At 54.7% G+C, this 19,040-nt stretch overlaps 1 protein-coding gene across 1 annotated transcript in view; it reads right to left on the bottom strand.

Moving 5' to 3' along the window:
• Positions 1 to 741: 741 nt before the first annotated feature.
• The window catches only part of LOC106731741 (SH2B adapter protein 3-like), a 41,461-nt gene continuing 23,162 nt past the window's right edge, over positions 742 to 19,040 (bottom strand). Inside the window, exons 6-9 of the mRNA XM_075914765.1 lie at positions 14,920 to 15,232; positions 5,288 to 5,521; positions 4,333 to 4,504; positions 742 to 1,114 (exon numbers count right to left, since the gene is read on the bottom strand). Of these exons, the coding sequence (XP_075770880.1) occupies positions 762 to 1,114; positions 4,333 to 4,504; positions 5,288 to 5,521; positions 14,920 to 15,232 (1,072 nt within the window). The 3' untranslated portion in view covers positions 742 to 761. The remainder of the gene's footprint in view (positions 1,115 to 4,332; positions 4,505 to 5,287; positions 5,522 to 14,919; positions 15,233 to 19,040) is intronic.

Below are 19,040 nucleotides of genomic sequence, written 5' to 3'. Positions count from 1 at the left end.
AGGTTACAGCCCCTTTCGGCTCCTCCAGAACCTCTTGTTGAGGTTCTGGCTGCACGTCTCCCCTCACCTGTTAATCTACGCGCACCCCATCCGTGGCCCCACAACGTCGTAGGACCTCCTGGTCAGCCTCCTCCTGGCTATCACCAAGATGGTGATTTACAAAACCAGGGAGAAGAGGTTGGCTGGGGGAGGGGCCTGCGACTGTGGGGCCTATTTCTGCTCCTGCATCCGCTCACGTATCCGGGCAGAGTTCCACTGGGCAGGCTCTGCTGGCTCTCTTGAGACCTTTGGGGGGCAGTGGGCGTTGTCCAGGGTTCTCTGCTTGGTGTCCCCATCCGGTTCCCTCATTTTAGCCCTTTGACCCTCATACCTGTCCCTGTTTTCTCTCTTTGTCCCAAGTAATTACTTGGTTTTCTGGGCTCAGTGGACCCTCCCCATATGTTGGGGGGAGGGCCTTTAGATGTGGGCGGGCTAGTGCCCGCCCACCTCCTGGACTCCAATAGGCACAACAGTAACAGGAAAGTTTTGATTAATATGTAAAAGAGGCCCTGTAACAGGCCTAAAAGTGGAATCACACCCAGACTGGAGTGAACAATTTATATATATATTGCCTCCTCCCTTACCAACCCCCCCCCCCCCCCCATCTTCCTAACCAGAACTAGTTACATTCTTTTCATAGGCTTCCCAAAATATACAGCAAAAATTCTCTAACAGGTTTCCATGCCAAAGTTCATGGTTTGCAATCCCCCCTCCCAATCTTGTCAGAGTGGTGTATATTGATTGTCAATAGCCCGCATGTGGCCCCTGCCAGGGGCATCCAGCTCGTAGTCACAGTCCCACTGCCGACTGGGGTGCATGGCGGCTTCATCGTTGTGTTGAAGGCTGTAGGCCAGCTCTTCTGGAGAGGGAACAAGGTGGAAGATCTGCTCTTGATGAGAACTGGGATGAATGTTGCCTGCCATATGTAGCTGGGGGCAGCTGGAGGGACTGATGTGGGTAAAGCTAAATTCAGAGCTCCAATTCAGGATGGAGAATGGGAGCAAGATGGTGTTGCTTGAACCTGGACCTGCAGGGAGAGGGGAGAAATCAAGCATTACATAACTGGCCAGGTTACCTGCAGGAGCCTAAGAGAACTCTGAGCTTTGTTGGGTAAGTTTCCTCAGCTGTGGGCCTTCTCCTATGTCATTCCTAAGCATCTAAGCCATAGGATCCTGTGTGTACCCAGGCCAGTTATCTAATGCCAGGGGAAGGCAGCATGGGGCACAACTAGGGAAGGCTTTTTTAAAAGATCCTGTAAACCTAATTTTTTTTTAGGTTTACAGGATCTTTTGAAAAAGCGCCCCGTTTTCAAAACAACCATGTCTAGACTGCGGTTTCAATTTCGAAATAGCGCTTTTCCAAAAGAGTGCCATTACATGATTATGCAAATGAAGTGTGGGCTATTTAAATCCCTGCTTCATTTGCACTTTCGAAGTGCTTCATTTACATCCCTCTGCTGACAAAGGGATGTAGTCTAGACGTAGCCTCAGTGACCAAGACCAGCTCTAGGAATACTCTTCTCAGCAGCTCATGCAAGTTCTAATGTTTTATTTATGTAGTGGCAACTTTACTCCCTCCCTTGGGTAGCTATGGGCTGTCCCATCAGGGGTGGGTAAACTCTTTAGGCAAGAGCTCCCTCTAGCAGCCCTAAGACCTACTATTTTCAGCAGGCCTCTCTGTGCCTGGTCCCATATTCTGTCAATACTTATTAGCCAGTATGGCTAGGAATGGTTTGTCAGGGGCTGGAAACAGATGACAGGGGATTGGTCACTTGATGATTCCCTGTTCTGTTCACTCCCTCTGGGGCATTGGCCACTGTCGGCAGACAGGACACTGGGCTGGATGGACTTTTGGTCTGACCCAGTACGGCCGCTCTTATATCCTCCCCCTACCTTCTGAGGCCTGACTTTCCTCCTTGTTCAGTTCACTCTTTCCCTGCAAATTAGTATTCCCTTTGCTAGAGGCTCCAGTGTAGACTAGGTCCTTGCTCCATTTAAGTTGCTCTATGCCAGCTCATGGTAAAGAGCACAATGGTCAATTGTTTGTCACATTCACTGAAGAAAGAATGAGGTAACTGGTTTAGGCATGAGGGAAAGCTTTCTAACGATAAGGCTTGTTAGGTACCAGAGCTGGTTACCGGCGTGACTGGGGAATTCATATCACTGGAGGGCTTTTAAAAACAGGTTGGCCACATGGCTGTCAGGGATGGTCCTGCCTCAGCACACAGGGCTGGATCAGCCTATCTCTGTGATTCTAGGGGGCACAGAAGGCTCTTCAGATTTCAGCCACACACTGGCATCTGCCCATGCCTCTGTTGGCTTTTAAAATGTGCATAAAGAGGACGTGAGTTCAGTACACAGTGTAAACTCAGCTCCTACCCCTTTCCTTTCATTGCAGAGTGGTGCTTCCTATCTCACCTCCCTGAACCATTAGCTGACTGGCCCTTGTCCCTAAGGCAACTGAATGAAAGTACCAGGGGCTCCTTGGGAGTTTTGTTTTATCCCATTGAAAACCATTAGAGCAGGAACATATCTCTCTGACCATCTGGGTGGGTCACAAGTGGGGGTGTCAATGATTAACCGGTGGCCCAGCTGGGCTGGAGCAGTCCCCTGTCCCAGCCTGGCCTGAGCAGCTTCTGCACCACAGGCGGGGGCCTGGGGCTGCCCGTCCTGGTTAAACATAAAGTTTAGCCGGTTAACTGATTAAATGGGAGTTTACATCCCTAGTCCCAAAGCAGCACTCCAGGTTCAGTAAAGGCTCCTCGGCTCAACCACCAAGAGGAAGTTATCTAGAGTTACCCACTTTGAACTGCACTATGAGGTACTCATAGCTATTCCACTAGTGCACCTCTGCTAAGGTAGCCTGTCCCCTCTGGCCTCACACACGGGGGAGAAGAGGGCTGCATCTGCCAAGGCCGTACCCTGGATTTTCTTAGAACAAGCTTGCACAGCTTTATGCAGTTTTGGAAACTGTGTCTGGCTCCTGTCCACTGGGGCAGCCCAGCAGTTTAGCACAGGCCTGCTGCAGAAGCATGCCAATAACTGTTTCCTCTGTAAACTGAGCCAAAGCAGGGCTGAAGTTTAAATAAACCAATGTCATTAATCAATGCAATTACCATATAACAAGCAGCTCTGCATGTCCTCTAAACTTCACCTAACCCTTTTCCAAGTGGGGAGGAACCAAGTATATTTCACAAGTTGCTGTAAGTCAAGTGAGGGCAGAAGCAGCCAGCAGAGGTAGACCCTGCACCTGGAACCTGAGCTCCTAGGTTCAGTTTGATTGCAGAGCCCAGCAAGGTAATGCCCCATGCCACAGGAGGCCAGGCAGCTAGTTCTGGAATCCTACTGGCTTGGCCTGTCCACGTGTAACACCAGAGCTGCTGTAGCGAGACTGGGCAGTTTGCTTAGATTTCTGCCCCTGTAGCCACCAAATGTCCCAGGCTCTTCATCTGAATGCAAGGACAAAAAGGTAAAGCAGGGCTGACTCCCGGTGCAGTGCATAACTAAAGGGTTGACACAGGGGCCGTAAATGGAGGCTCTACTGTTGACATTTGGGATAAAAAGGAAGTGGAATTATCAGTGCTCTCATTAGATGGTAGAGCTTGAGCTCCTGCCAGAATCTCCTCCCTCCTGGGTAAGAGGGTTCAGCACGGCACATACATGACAACAGCCACCGGCTTGGCTTTGCTGGGTGGTGTCACACATTTTCTAACACTAGCCAGAAGGGAGGCCTGTTGGCTAATTTAGTTTAGCAAACCTACACCAGCCACACAGCACTGGCCAAAGGGGCAGGACCCACCTCTCATACCTGCAAGCCCAGCTAGCTATCCACTAGCACCCAGCTACCAGCTCCTTCTGGCCAGGGTGGGATCTGCAGTGGCACAGTGGCAGTAGGTCACCTGATAACTCTAGGCCATATTTAACTCTAACCCTGTGGTAACAGCAACCAGTGTCTCAGGCAGGCTCCAGCAGCTACTCTAGGACATGCTGAGGATTAATTAACTAATTAATCACACCAACATCTAATGCTGTGGCTCCATTAACTGAACAGCCCATTCAAGCATCATTGGCTGGTTGGAACCTGTGAGATGCCAGCCAGCCCTGGTGGCTTGGAAAGAGGCAGAGCTGGCAGCTTCTAAAATCAGGGAATGCAGCAGCTGGCCCAGGAAGGCCTGCCAACCACATCTGGGCCCAGGGATGGGGGGAGCTGCTCTCTAGTAGGGTGATGGGGAGAGACACAAGTTTTTCCCTCTGGTTATGTGCACACATTAACCCTCCTCCTGCCCCCCCATACCTTGGGCAGGCGGGCTGACCACCACGTAGCTGGCGAGCTTGACGTCGCAGGTGGCATTGCACTCCAGGGGGATGGGGTACTGTTGGAAGTGGTGCAGCATGTCCACAATGGAGGAGAAGTGCAGGTGCTGTACACGGCACTGCCCCCGCTCAGTCAGCAAGAGCCTCAGGTGCTGCAAGGGAGAGGGGTACCTCACAAAGCTGCTCGTTCACTTGCGGGGGGGGGGGGGGGGGAGCAGCAGCAGCAAGCTTGGGGGCCAGAAACTGGTGGCTGGCTGGACAAGGCCTCATTCACATACCTGCTGTAAAAAGCCCTTCTGAGGACACAGTGCCAAGAAACACCATGAGCCAGGCTTGGGCAGTGACAGCAGGTTAAAGCTGCATCTGACATGGGGAGGTGAATGGGCCCACAGGCAGCAAAACTGAGCCCCATCAGTGTCCCTGGGAGCAGCTCCCTTGACACACACAACCGGTTTGCAACCCCCAGGGTTTACTTTCCCTGGCAGAGGTGAGTTTGCTTCCCCTGCCCAAGGTATGAGTCAAACCAGCCTGGCCTTTAGCAGGTTTGCTGCGAGGGGTAAGACTGCCTTCTGCCACAAGGCACATGGGCAGGCACAATCGAATGCCACAGTTCTCCAGGGGCTCCACGCCAGTGCCTCACAGGGAAGGTTTCCACAGGCAGACCTGTGGCTGGTGATGGGCTGAGGACCGGTTCCTGTGTTCAGAGCCTTCCCAAACACTGGAGCTCAAGAGAGGCCTGTAAATTGCCCTAGCACTGAGCCTTGGCTCTTGGCTCCAAGAGCACAGGCTAGGGTGTTAAGAGTCAGACACACCCAGGTAGGGAATGTGAGCAGTCTGCTTGTGGAAGGGTCACTTGCCTATCATGTCAACCAGAGGTTGGAAGCCTTGAGCAGAAAAGCAGGGCTGGCTGCAGCCCCCAGTCACATGGGCCATACCTTCGCTCTTCCTTGGAAATTGAAGGTGAGGACGTATTCGCCCCTGCGTGTTTCGCTCTGTCGAACAAGGAAAACCCCGTGGCCTTCCACCCCCTGCAGCTGAACAAGCTGGATGGCTTTGATGCGTGAAATGGGGCCGTGGAACCAGGGGTAGGAAGAGAGGAAGTGGTTGGTTTTCTGGTAGGATGGCTTTGGCTGCCCACAATGTGTAACACCTGAGGAGGGAGAACACCATTAGAGTCAGGGCCATGGAGACAGGCCTAAGGGAGACACTCTGCATCCCATGGGCCAAACCCTGAGCAGGGCTTGGCTCCTGCAGCAGCCATGGAGGGGTGCTGGGAAAGCCCCACACAGAACCACTGGGACCACTTGGGCTGGAGCCATTCCTTGGTGGGCTGCACAGCTCCTCTCCCCTTGCTGGGAGCAGCACTTTGAAATATCCCCCTCAACAGGGCATGGCTCATACTGTGTTGCTCTCTGGCTCGTGATGGTTTATTGGTTCCAAGTCCTGCCCAAGTTGTGCCAGGTGCTTCCCAAACAGACCACCCCCCCCCTGCAAACAGGTGTCCATGGGAGCATGAGCAGCCCTCAAGTCCAGGCTCTGCCTGGTGCTAGACCCAGGTTTGCCTCAGCCCCCTCATCACAACAGAGCAGTGTCCCTCTTTAGCTACCCTCTCCCACCATCACTGTGTCACGCCCTAGTGAGAGAAACCGGTGGGCATGCACCGCCCTCCCCCTTGCCATGCGACAGGCTCCCTCTGGCATTCGGTCTGGTTTGGCTTTGAATCAGTCACTGGCCACTTACTTCTGCTTTACCCAGAACCTGATTTACTCCAGGGCTGTGTCTAGACTGGCAAGTTTTTCTGCAAAAGCAGCTGCTTTTGCAGAAAAACTTGCCAGCTGTCTACACTGGCCGCTTGAATTTCCGCAAGAACACTGACTTCTACTGTCTGAAATCAGTGCTTCTTGCGCAAATACTGTGCTGCTCCCGTTCGGGCAAAAGTCCTTGGCTACGTCTAGATTGCATCCCTTTTTCGTAAAAGGGATGCAAATTAGACCTATCACAATTGCTAATGAAGCAGGGATTTAAATCTCCCCCGCTTCATTAGCATAAAAATGGCTGCCGCTTTTTTTCGGCACGGAGCTTTGCTGGAGAAAAGCGCCAGTCTAGACGTGGATCTTTTGGAAAAGAAAGCCTTTTCCGAAAGATCCCTTATCCCTTATTTTAAGAAGGATAAGGGATCTTTTGGAAAAGGCTTTATTTTCTGAAAGATCCGCGTCTAGACTGGCGCTTTTCTCCAGCAAAGCTCCGTGCCGAAAAAAAGCGGCAGCCATTTTTATGCTAATGAAGCGGGGGAGATTTAAATCCCTGCTTCATTAGCAATTGTGATACGTCTAATTTGCATCCCTTTTACGAAAAAGGGATGCAGTCTAGACGTAGCCCTTTTGCGCAAAGCTATCGCGCAAAAGGGCTAGTGTAGACAGCTCAGAGTTGTTTTGCGCAAAAGCGTGTCTAGATTGGCATGGACGCTTTTCCGCAAAAAGTGCTTTTGCAGAAAAGCGTCCGTGCCAATCTAGACGCGCTTTTCCGCAAATGCTTTTAATGGAAAACTTTTCCATTAAAAGCATTTGTGGAAAATCATGCCAGTCTAGACGTAGCCCAGGTCTTTCACCCTGTGGTGCCTGCATTAGCCTGCAGCACAGTGGGAGCTGTGTGATACTGAAACGCAGCACTGACACTATCAGCAAAACCCTTGTTTCCTGTCAACTCAACCTGCCAGCCAGGCTGCCCTAGTCCCTCTTTGCACAGAACATTGGGCCCCAGCCTGATTTTCTGCGTTGGAAGAGGAGAGAACCTCAAGCTCTCCCTCCCTTCACCTCCCAACACAGGTGACATCAGCCCCACAATAGTTCTGAGGGCCACAGTGCCTATTTAATCTTTGGGCTGGAAAGAAGGCAAAAGAGGCAAGCTAATGGGCCCCTCCCAGCTCAGGAAAGGTGTCTCTGTCAACAGCACTTGGTAAGTCATTTCTTGGTAGAGGGTTGGGAGCACAGGTCTGGCAGTGACAGGTGCTCACAGCATCCTGCGCTCCAGGGCTCCAAGGCTACATCTACACTGGTGGGTTCTTGCGCAAGAATGGCCATACTTGCGCAAGAACCCGCAGAACGTCCACACTGCCCACCCGCTCTTCTGCAAGATTTACAGTACAGTGTCGGAAGACAGGGCTTCTTGCACAAGAGCTATGCACTTTCTCTAACAAGTGTAAGCCCTCTTGCGCAAGAGGGCAGTGTGGACACTCGGCAGGGGTTTCTTGCGCAAGAAAGCCCTATGGCTAAAATGGCCACAAGAGCTTTCTTGCACAAGAGAGCGTCCACACTGCCAGGGATGCTCTTGTGCAAAAGCACATGGCAGTGTGGACGTGGTCTTGTGCAAGAGTCCTTGCACAAGAACCCTTGTGCAAGATGTTCTTGTGCAAGAAGCTGCCAGTGTAGCCATAGCCCCCAGGTGCTCAGCTCCTTCTTAGATCCAGGGGTGCTGAAGGGTGCTGAGTCCCTCACAGGATCAAGCCCCAACTCCGCAGTTCTACCTGCCCTAGGAGCTGTGTAATTCTCTCCAGTTGCTGCCCTGGGCTGATTATTCCTTGTTTGCTCCAGCCCAGGCCCCTAAAGCCCCACAGGAAACCACTGGAAACTAGCCATGGTCTCAGGGAGGAGAGCAGAGTGAGTGGGGTTGGAATGCTTCGGGGGGGCTCCTATCCCATAGCCACCTGCAGGAGCGGCAGCAGGATGGTCCTGCCATGAGCCTGGAAGAGCCATAGAGTTGCAAGGCCCCACAGACCAGTCTCCTGGTCATGTGAGCACCTGACAGCAGGAGTGCCTGACAATGGGTCTCCCTGGACACTAGCTCTCTCAGTCAGGGGCCCCCTCGGCCCAGACCCACCTGAGATGCTTCCTGGTGATTGGCACTGCACACCAATTCACTTCAGCAGTATTGTATGGCTGGGAGCCCCGGGACTGCAGCAGGCTGGTCAAGGTCCAGCCACTTCCCCCCCGCCCATCCTGCTCTGTTAGCCCTTGGCAAGGCCTCACCAGGCCTGGTGGCTGAGGAGCTTGGGGGTTTGTAACAGTGCCAGCCTTTCAAACTCTGATGAGACTGACCAAGGACTAGGTGGTTAGGGGGGTGACGTGAGCCTTTGACTTACCGAGAACTCCATTTAGGGTGACAACATGCTGGGCAGGGGAGCCAGAGTCCCCAGCACAGATCAGCCACCCCTGGGAAAGCAGGGCCAACAATAGAAACTTTTACTTTCCATGGCCACTGGGTGCCTGCTGCTACTTGGGGCTCAGCACCCACAGCAGGGTTCCAGGGCAGTCTGTGATTCCCTGAGGGCCAACTTGGCCTGCTGTGGCTGGCGGAGGTCAGTGCACCTGGGCTTTCAGTGAGTAAATAGCTCAGTTGCTATGTGGTCACTGGTGCAGCACCAGATGGGGCTGCCGTTTACACAGGAGCACTGATTTGTAGAGCTTACGGCCAGACGAGAGCCTATGGACCACGGAGTTCCTGGGCAACAGGGCAGAGAACTCCTCCTCCATTTCTGCAGTGAACCCCTAACATCCAGAGAGCTAAAAAGCTACCACTAGCTACTTCTAGTTATTCTGTTCTCATAGAGCCAGTCAGAGCTCCCAGCCCAGCTGGTGTAGCCTGAAGTAGGGGTCCTGCACCCCCAGAACACACTGCAGGCTGGGAATGAATTCAGACATTTTGTGCATGATGAAAAAGTAGTATTCCAACACTGGCCCCTGTCCACAGGGCAAACAGGTACATAACTGCCCGCTTGTTAGAACCACAGCAAGGCAGGCAACACACCTCTGCATTTGCCTCCTTATTTGGCTCTAGCCTGGGACTCTGCCTCACACCTGGGTTTTATTCCCACTGCGCTGCTGGGTGACACAGGCCCAGGCGGGAAGCAGCTTCCCCAGTTTCCCCTCCCACTCCTTGTCTGACTTGTTGCTTTTCGAGGCATGCTGCTCAGAGCAGGGGCTGTCACATGCTGTGTCTGGACAGCACCTAGTCTGCAGGGGGGTGATTTTTGGCTGGGACCTCAAGATTCTACAATCATATATATAGTAGCCCAATGCCTGAGACTCCATAACAGTGTAATGCTTGGTGTTCCCTCTGGGTGGCGCTGTTGCCTCTGTAACGTCCTTCACCTCCTGCAGTGGCGCTCTGCTGACTTCTGCGCTGCTCAGCCGGGCTGCTGTGCTGGAGCAAGTGGCACAAGCGACCGTTTGGGCTCCGCGGTCTCCTGAGTGAGAGGCAGGAGGGGGAGGAGAGCTGAGAGAGAGAGAGAGGGGAGGCAGTAAGAGGAGAGAGAGAGAGAGACGGAGCAAGAGACTGGAGGCTCAGGAGAGAAGACTGACATGGAGGAGAGACCTGAAAATCCCATCTTATGATGGGCTAATTGGCTAGTAATACAAATAATCATCCTCACTGTCCCTGTCAGCCTGGCTTGGGTGTTTCTGAGGTGCCACACCCCCTGAACGGGGGTTACAAGAACAGCCCTGCATTTCTGGCCAGGCCTCTGTAAACAAAAGGCACTCTCGCGCTGGCAGTGGCAGCCATTTGGAGCACAGAGGACCTGGCCCAAGAGGTTCAAACAACTGTAAAGCTGAATTGCATTAGTGGGGCTACCCGATTTGGTCAGAGACAACGGACCTGTGTACGGAGCTCAGGCTCTGTCCCAGCTCTCTCAGTGGGTCGCTGTGGGTCCTTGGGCAAGCTGCAAAGCACCTGATTTGCAGAAATGAGGAGCACCCACAACTGGTGCGGGGCTCCCCTACCAAGTAGGCTCTTACCCATGAAGGCACTGAGTGCCAGTGGGGTAAAGGCAGGCTGGCTTCTTGTTGGTAAGAGGGAGGGAAAGGAGAGGGCACTGTAGGAGCAAAGTGCATCAGCTAGGGCAGCTCCCTGGTCGTCACAGCTGTCCCATACCACTGTGCTGAAGACAAGGAAGCACTGGGACCTGTGAATGTCCCCACTCTCCCATGCAGGACACCCACCTTGGGGAAGGGAGTTGGTGTGGCCATTGGCAGGGCTGGAGGCGGTGATGTCAGAGTGCTGGCCTGCAAGTAGCTCTGTGTTGCCTCTCTCTGACCTGCCAGGAAAACACAAGAAGGATGTCACTGCTTCTGCCACCAAGCCCAGGTGGAGACCTGGCTGCTCTGCTCAGCAAAGCACCAGTACGGGCAAGAAAAACACAGCGCCCTTTGTGCAAGTGTGTCAGGTAGAGACACCGCCGGGCAGGGAACGTGACAGCTCAGCCACTGCCCAGAAGTCAGGGCTCCTGACACAAAATGTTGGGAAATTCCAAGTGTTTTTTTTACACACTTAACACCCTCCTCCCCCGCCCCCAAACATTCTGATGAAAACATGTTTCTAAACATGGATGTGCTGCAGTGCAACATTCCCAGAGCTGCCCTGAGAGCAACACCACCTACAGTGGTGGTAGGGCTTGGGCCACTGGCCAGCCTGCTCAGAGGAACCACACAACAGAACTGGGACAAACCCAGCCAAGAGACATCAGCCTCACTAGTAACACACGCAGGGGGGAGATGAGGCATGATTTTAATCTGGCCTTACTGATAGGCTGGGAGAGTGGGAGACAGGACAGCTGTGGTCTATTCCTGACTGACATAAATGCCCTCTGGTGGTGGGCAAGTGGCAGTCTCGCTTCCTGCCTCAGTTTCCCCATCTGTGTCAAGTGCCATTAGGCAGTAGATGATGGGAAGAAAGAAGGATGTTGTCACTCATATCCCTGGAGGCTGCCTAGCCAACCACAGCTAAGCATACTTCCAGCCTGCAGAACAGGGCAGAAACACAATGCCACGCTCTTTGCAGCTAACAAGACTCAGCTGTTAGCCCCGGAGCCACCCTGGCATCCACTCTATGCACTGCAGCAGCCCAGGTGGCACCTTCGGCTTGCATCAGATGCTGTATTCAGTTTCCTCCCTGTCCCTGTGCTTGGGGTGGGGGCAGGTTTCTCAGCTTTGGAGTGGGACGCTGCTCCCTTTGGGAGAGCTGATGGTGTGGCTCCAAGCCAGCCTGTGTCCTTTCCCTCTTCACACTAAGAATCCCCAAAACACATAGGTGAGAGGAAGAAGCCCTCAGGGACCCTTGCCATGGTGCTGTGCCCTCTGAACTACTAACAGCTGACCAAGTTCATCGAGCGTGGCAGCATGAACTGGGTTTTGGGGATTCCCACCGGGCCCCGGTGACTCCTTGCAGCCCGCTTGAGGTTAGGGCCAAATTCCCAAGCCCAGGAGAGTTATGCTAAGATGCGTCTGGCCCAGCTTGGCTGACTCACCACTAGCTCAGGGGAGCCAATCACTTGGAGAGCCCCACCCAACTTCCCAGGCAGCTGGTAGACAGGGGTCAGGCCAGGCAAAATCTGCAGCCCTACCCTCAATCAGCAGCAGGACCCTGGCTGGTGGGAGGCCATGGGGGGGTACATCTACACAGCAAAATTATTCCAAAATAACTATGGATATGTCTACACTTCATTCCTCTCTAAAGGAATGCAAATGCAGACACCCGAAACTGCAAATGAAGTGGAGATTTAAATATCCCACGCTTCAGTTGCATAATCGCATTATAATGCTATTTTGAAATAGCGCTATTTTGAGAGGAAAAAAACGGGGTTATTTCGCGATTAAAACCCTTCCCTCGAGGAGGAAGCCCTGACAGCCCTGAGCCACCCAGCAGCTGCCCCTGCCTTGCTTTTCCCACAATATGAGCCAGTCTCCTGGTCCCAGCCAGCCCTCCACTGTTCCAGGGAGCAGTCAGACAACTCCCAGGAGCCCACCCGGGCCTGAAAGAGGCATGGGCCTTCCTGGTCTGGTGCAGAGATCCTGGACCTTATTGAGGTTTGGGGTGACAAGACCCAACTCCAGGATTTCCACACCAGGCACAGGAACACCAATGTCTATGGCTGGATGGCCGAGAGCCTGGCCAACAGGGGGCACATCCACACCCAGGAGCAGGTGTGGATGAAGGTTAGAGTTCTGCCAGGCATAGGCCAGGATGGGTAATTCCCGCTCTGGGGGCAGAACCTCACACCGATCCCTACTTCAAGGACCTGGACCGCATCCTGGGGGGGCGGGGCAATTCCTTCACCTCCCCAGTAGTGGACTCGGGGCTCAAGATGCCCGTCATCCTCCCAGGGGACAGACACGAGGTGGAGGAGGAGGAGGAGGAGCCGGACAAGGCCAGCATGGTCACCCGCCTAACCCTGGAGCCGGTACCCCTCCCTGTGGACGTGTCCCAGGTGTTGTCCAAGGCTGGGGCAGGTACATCATGCGAGTGCCATCATGTTCCCTTCACACGGGGGGGGGGGGGGGGGTGGCGGCGAGGGGTAGCTGGGCACTCCTCGCTCGGCCCTTGTGGCCTGGGGATTGCACAGCAGCCTGTGCACACGGGAGCATGCGCTGCACTGCTCCTGACCACACAGCCCCAGGAGGCTGCCACAGAGGCCCCTTGTGCTTTTGGCCACAGGATGTCTGGAGAGGTCTGCCATACTCATGACCCCAGGGTGCAACACTGGGACACCCTCCCTCCGCAAGCCACCTAGAAGGAGGCTGGGGGGGACACACATGCACATGCATGCACCCCCTCACTCTTGGGGCAGCATCCACTCCCGGGGACAGCGCCACGAGGCACAGGAGCATCTGCCACGCACACACACCTCCCCCTCCCAGCACCGTGCCCCCCTCTTCTCAAGCAGGTAGGGATACAAGTTCTCTCCCTGCAGGATGCTGCCACTGTCGGGCCCGGCCTGTGCGTGGCATGGAGGGAAGCCCAGCTGCCCTGTGCCCCCCCCCCCACCCGCAGGATCCTGGTCTGGCCGACACCTTCCCATGTCTGCTTGTTCCCAGGATGTGGGAGTAGTGAGGCTCCACCTGGGGAGATCTGAGCCCCTGTAGGAAAGGGCCAACTGGCCAGAGTGCACACGGCCTTGCTCCAAGCACATCGCCTTCATCTGAGCCGAGAACCGTTGCTCTCGGCTCTCAGATGAGGGCAAGGCTTCAGGCACAGTGTCCCCTGGGATGACTGACCATCTCTCTTTGTTCGTCACAACTGGACCAGCTGTGAGGGGGGCGGTCGACACCACCTGGAACAGCCTCCAGAACTCGAGGGACCTGCAGGCACCGGAGACCCATGGATGAGTTCCAGAGGGAGCACCTCGTGGCACTCTGATCCATGGAGCAGACCATCGACCGCAGGCTTCATGTGGACATCCAGCTGCTGCCAAACACCTGGGCTGTGTCTACACTGGGGCACTTATTCTGGAAAAGCAGCCGCTTTTCCGGAATAACTTGCCAGCTGTCTACACTGGCCGCTTGCTTTTCTGGAAAAGCACTGACGTTCTACTGTAAAATTGTCAGTGTTTTTCCGGAAAAACTATGCTGCTCCCGTTCGGGCAAAAGTCCTTTTCCGGAAAAACTGTTCCGGAAAAGGGCCAGTGTAGACAGCCCAGGGCTACGTCTACACTGGCCCCTTTTCCAAAAGGGGCATGGTAATTTCAGAGATCGTAATAGGGAAATCCGTGGGGGATTTAAATATCCCCCGCGGCATTTAAATAAAAATGTTCGCCGCTTTTTTCCGGCTTTTAGAAAAGCCGGAAAAGAACGTCTACACTGTCCCCGATCCTCCGGAAAAAGCGCCCTTTTCCGGAGGATCTTATTCCTACTTCAAAGTAGGAATAAGATCCTCCGGAAAAGGGCGCTTTTTCCGGAGGATCGGGGCCAGTGTAGACGCTCTTTTCCGGCTTTTCTAAAAGCCGGAAAAAAGCGGCGAACATTTTTATTTAAATGCCGCGGGGGATATTTAAATCCCCCACGGATTTCCCTATTACGATCTCTGAAATTACCATGCCCCTTTCGGAAAAGGGGCCAGTGTAGACGAGCCCCAGTAGTCTTTTCCGCAAAAAAGCCCTGATCGCGAAAATGACGATTGGGGCTTTTTTCTGGAAAAGCGTGTCTACATTGGCACGGACGCTTTTCCGGAAAAAGTGCTTTTCCGGAAAAACATCCAGCCAATGTAGACGTGCTTTTTCCAGAAATACTTATAACGGAAAACTGTTCCGTTTTAAGCATTTCCGGAAAAGGGTGAGTGTAGACGTAGGAGGGTGTGGGAGCACAGGCAGAGCGGGGCAAGTCACAGGCCCCTAGTGGGGAGACCCAGGGGAGCGTGTCACTAGGGCCCTTGTGAAAAACTCTCCCTCAGAGCCTTCCAGATGCCCACGACCCCCAATGGGCCTGCCGGATGGCAGCTGTGTGCAGCTGCTCAAAGACCTTGCAGCTGCAGTCAGGCTCTGCCCCCCACCCTGGAAAGAACACCTCCCCCTTCCTTTCACACACATTATGGCGTGCACAACACTCAGCCACCATGTGAGGGGTGTTGCACTCCCCGCGGTCCAGCCAGGTAAGGAGGTATCTGAACCATGCCTTCAAATGCCCGAAGGCGCCCTCCACCACCATGTTGAGCTGACATTGTAGTGTTCTCGAGAAGGGTTGAGGTAGCCAGTGTACGGCTTCATGAGCCAAGGCAAGAGAGGGTAGGCTGCGTCCCCCACCATGCAGATGGGCATGTCTATGTCCCTGATGCTGCGGTGGGGGGAAAAAGTCCTGGTGTGCAGCTTCTCGAAGATGCAGACATCGTCCGCCTTCCCCGACCACCCAACATAGAGGTCTGTAAACTGGCCCTGGTGGTCCGTGATGGCCTGCAGGACCATCGAGAAGTATTCCTTCTGGTTGATAAAGAAAGATGCCTGGTGGGCGGGGGCCTGGATGGGTATATGGGTGCCATCAATAGCCCCCCTGCAGTTGGGGAAGCCCATGTTGGCCAAGCTGGTGACAATGGAGTCCACGCTGCCACGGTGGATGACCCTGCACAGCAGGATAGTGTTGATGGCCCTGACTACCTGCAGAAGGAGACAAACAGATTCACAGGGGTGCCAGGGCCCTTGGGAGTTCCCCCCCATTCCCCCCCCCCACACCAGAAGCAATCCCCCCCACATAACCCATCCCCTGGCAGGGTTTTGTGAGGGTGAGACTGAAAAAACCTCCCGGGGAGGGAGCTTGCAACACCCCACCCCCCAAACCCCCTTTCCCTAGGGAAGCCTATTCCAACAGTCCACCCACCCAACATAGAACAATAGCCCAAGAGCGACATACCTGTATGAGCACAGCCCCGAGGGTCGGTCTCCCCATGCCAAACTGGTTCCTGATGGATTGCTAGCTGTCTGGCATGGCGAGCTTCCAGAGGGCGATGGCGACCTGCTTCTGGAGGGGGATGGCAGGTCTCGTGAGTGCCCCATCACCTGAGGGCAGGGGTGAGCCACTCGCAGAGCTCCAGAAACATGTCCTTCCTCATCCTGAAATTTTGGAGCTATTGCTGGTCTCCCAACCACTCCATGATGATCCGATCCCACCAGTTGGCACTGGTGTCCAGACGCCAGAAGAGGCGGTGCACGGTGTGCAGGGGAGGGTAGGTGGGAGCCAGCTTCATGAGCCGCACCCACAGAGATCCGAGGAGGGCCTTCCCAGAGGAGTTGGGGGTTGGGTGTCTGCAGGGCCTGGGCTGCAGCCTGCAGAACCTGCTGTATGAGGTGCAGCACAAGCTGCAATAGTCATAGATTGCTAAGAGGCAGCTCCGGCTCCATGGCTGGCAAGCTGAGGTGTCCGCAAAGGCAACCGCAGCTGGCAGAAGAAAAGCCTTTGCTGTCCCTTGAGGAGGTAGGCAAAGGAAAAAAACCTGAGAGACAGCTGAGCAAGAGCCTCAGCGAGCCTCAGACAGCAGCTCCAGGAACTCACTGCTCACCTGATGCCCTGACTGAAGTGGTTCCAGGTGACCTTAAATGCGAGTTAGCATCCAATCAGTGTGGACGCTATCTTTCAAAACAGCTATTTTGGAAGATCTCTTCTGGAATAGCTTATTTTGAAATTAATGTGCAGTGTAGATGTAACCGGGCTGAGCACGGCCTGGTAAACCACCAGCATCCCCAGCAGAGCAGGGCTGGCACTGCCCCAGCAGCCTGAGGAGTGTGTCCATGGGGGAAGCAGAGCAGGAGGAAGAGCCTACGAGAGGAGATGGTGCCCAGGGCACCTGCAAGGCAGCCCTGTTGGGAGGGGTGTTGTTCTGGGTAGCAGCTTATGCCAATGCAGGCTTGCTCTTGGTGTCCCAGCTCTCTGGCTCTTCGTCTCCCTCACTGGAAGCACTCACAGTGCATCCCCACCACCACCCGCCCACAGAGTGTTTGAGACAGCTGGCACAGGGGGCTGCTCACGCTGCCCAACCTCATTCCAATCCCAGCAGCAGCATGTGGGGGCAAGGAATCCCATGCCCCACCCAGCCCAGCTCCTGGCAGGGGTTGAGAACATCTGGCTCTGGCCCCTCCCTGGAAGGGCCAACTGCCAGGAAAGGTTGGCTGGCACCAGGGAATCCACAATCACAGAGGAGCCTGTGGGGGCAGGGGGCATTTCTGTTTGCACCACAGAGCAACCAGGAGACCCTCAGCTGGCAGAGGGGGCTGCCTGCAGGGGGCTCGGGCATGGACAAGCACCTTTGGTGACACCAGCTCCACAACAGGGCTACGTCTAGATTGCCTCCCTTTTTCGTAAAAGGGATGCAAATTTTAAGGGGGATAAGGGATCTTTTGGAAAAGGCTTTATTTTCCGAAAGATCTGCGTCTAGACTGGCGCTTTTCTCCGGCAAAGCTCCATGCTGAAAAAAAGCAGCAGCCATTTTTATACTAATGAAGCAGGGGAGATTTAAATCCCTGCTTCATTTGCAATTGCGATACGTCTAATTTGCATCCCTTTTACGAAAAAGGGAGGCAATCTAGACATAGCCCAGGTGTTTACAGCAGCACTGGCTGGCGGTATCCCTGAGCTGGGCAGCTCTACCAGCTGCACTAATATCCCACCCTGCACTGACCCCTCACTCACTTGGCTATGAGTCACAAGCACTCACAGCTGCCACTGGCCCTTTCCTCTTGGCAGAGGGCTGGCTGCTGGTGGCCATGAAATCATCAGGGCTCTCACACAGTCTTCCTGCCCCTCCTTCTGCAGCTGGCATGGGGGCATGACCTCTGCAGGACCACAGCACTTGGTGGGAATTCAGGGCTGCATGGTGCATTGTGGGTGGGGGCAGATTCCACAGCTTACTCCCTGGATCTCCTATTGCCCACGCTGAAGGGGAACATACCAGCCACCAATGCCACTTCCCATTCCAGGCAAATGCATCAGATGATGGTGCGGTGGGCTGGATTTCAATTGGCTGCCCAGAGGCTCTAGCCCCCACCCCACTCTTGTGAGCAAGCTCCCCTTCCCAGTTGTGCTGGGTTTGGAATCCATTATTTGCAGCACAGACTGGGGAGAGGGCAAGGGGCCCAGAGAAGAGTAAGGGCAGGTCTCCTGGGGAGCTGCCTGGCACCAGGCTAGTCTCACCTGCTCCCACAGGCTGCAGGAAGCTGGAGAAGCCAGGCCAGGCAGGCTGCACCCTGGTAAAGGGCCTTGGAGCACCTGTGTCTTGATGCAGCCCCTTCCTAGAGCCCAGATCTGTGCACACAGAGCCCTGGGGCCTGGCAAAACTGTGGGCAGCCTGGCCCCGGGGGTCGGTCACTTACCCAGCTCTGCATTACCAGCCACAGCTGCAGGCTCTGCCCGCAACTCCCCTGCAGTCCTTGCTTGGGGTGTCTGGAAATCCTGGCCCAGTGACTCCCCTTCCTGCCGGGCCCCACATGGCTTGGTCAGTGGGACAGCTCCATGTGGAATTCCCAGAGCACAGCTCTGCCTGGACCAATCCAGGCCTGAGCCTGGGAGGTGCTGAGCTCCTTCCCTTAGACTCCAATGGGAGCCAACAGCCCAGAGCACCCAACAGGACTGGGCCTGATGTGAGCAACACCCAGGAGCTCAGCTGAGCTGCCTGGTGCATGTGAAGGGGCTCCAAGTCGCCCCGCCACCGAGAAGCTAAGGGTATGTCTACACTAGCCCCCTACTTGGAACTACGGTGGTTAATGTAGTCATTCGAAGTTGCAAATGAAGCCGGGGATTTAAATTTCCCGGGCTTCATTTGCATCTTGCCAGGCGCCGCCATTTTTAAAGCCCCGCTAGTTCGGACGCCATGCCCGCGGCTACACGCGGCACTGAGTAGGTAGTTCGGATTAGGCTTTCTAATTCGAACTACCAGCACTCCTAGTTTTAACTAGGGTGGTAGAGAGCCAAAGGTCTGCGTCCTGAGGCCCAAGGGGGGCAGGTGGAGGGCAAATTGTTCTTCCACGACCTGGCCTGGACACCTCTTCAGCCCTGGGCTGCCTGGCCCACATGGCAACTCTATGTGGGGAACTGTGCCCAGATGAAGCCCAGTGGAGTCTCAGGCTGGGGCCAAGCCCCCAGGGGTATGTCTACACTACAAAGTTAGTTCGAACTAACGGACGTTAGTTCGAACTAACTTTGATAGGCGCTACACTAGCGCTCCGTTAGTTCGGATTTAATTCGAACTAACGGAGCGCTTAGTTCGAACTAGGTAAACCTCATTCCACGAAGATTAAGCCTAGTTCGAACTAGCTAGTTCGAATTGAGGGGTGTGTAGCCCCTTAATTCGAACTAGTGGGAGGCTAGCCCTCCCCAGCTTGCCCTGGTGGCCACTCTGGGCACCACCAGGGAAACTCGTCTGCCCCCCTCCCGGCCCCGG

This window comes from Pelodiscus sinensis, unplaced genomic scaffold (assembly GCF_049634645.1).
Source record: "Pelodiscus sinensis isolate JC-2024 unplaced genomic scaffold, ASM4963464v1 ctg43, whole genome shotgun sequence".
In the NCBI taxonomy this organism is placed as follows: domain Eukaryota; kingdom Metazoa; phylum Chordata; order Testudines; family Trionychidae; genus Pelodiscus; species Pelodiscus sinensis.
The sequence above is the reverse complement of the archived record's forward strand: the minus strand, read 5'-3'. Positions and strand labels throughout refer to the sequence as shown.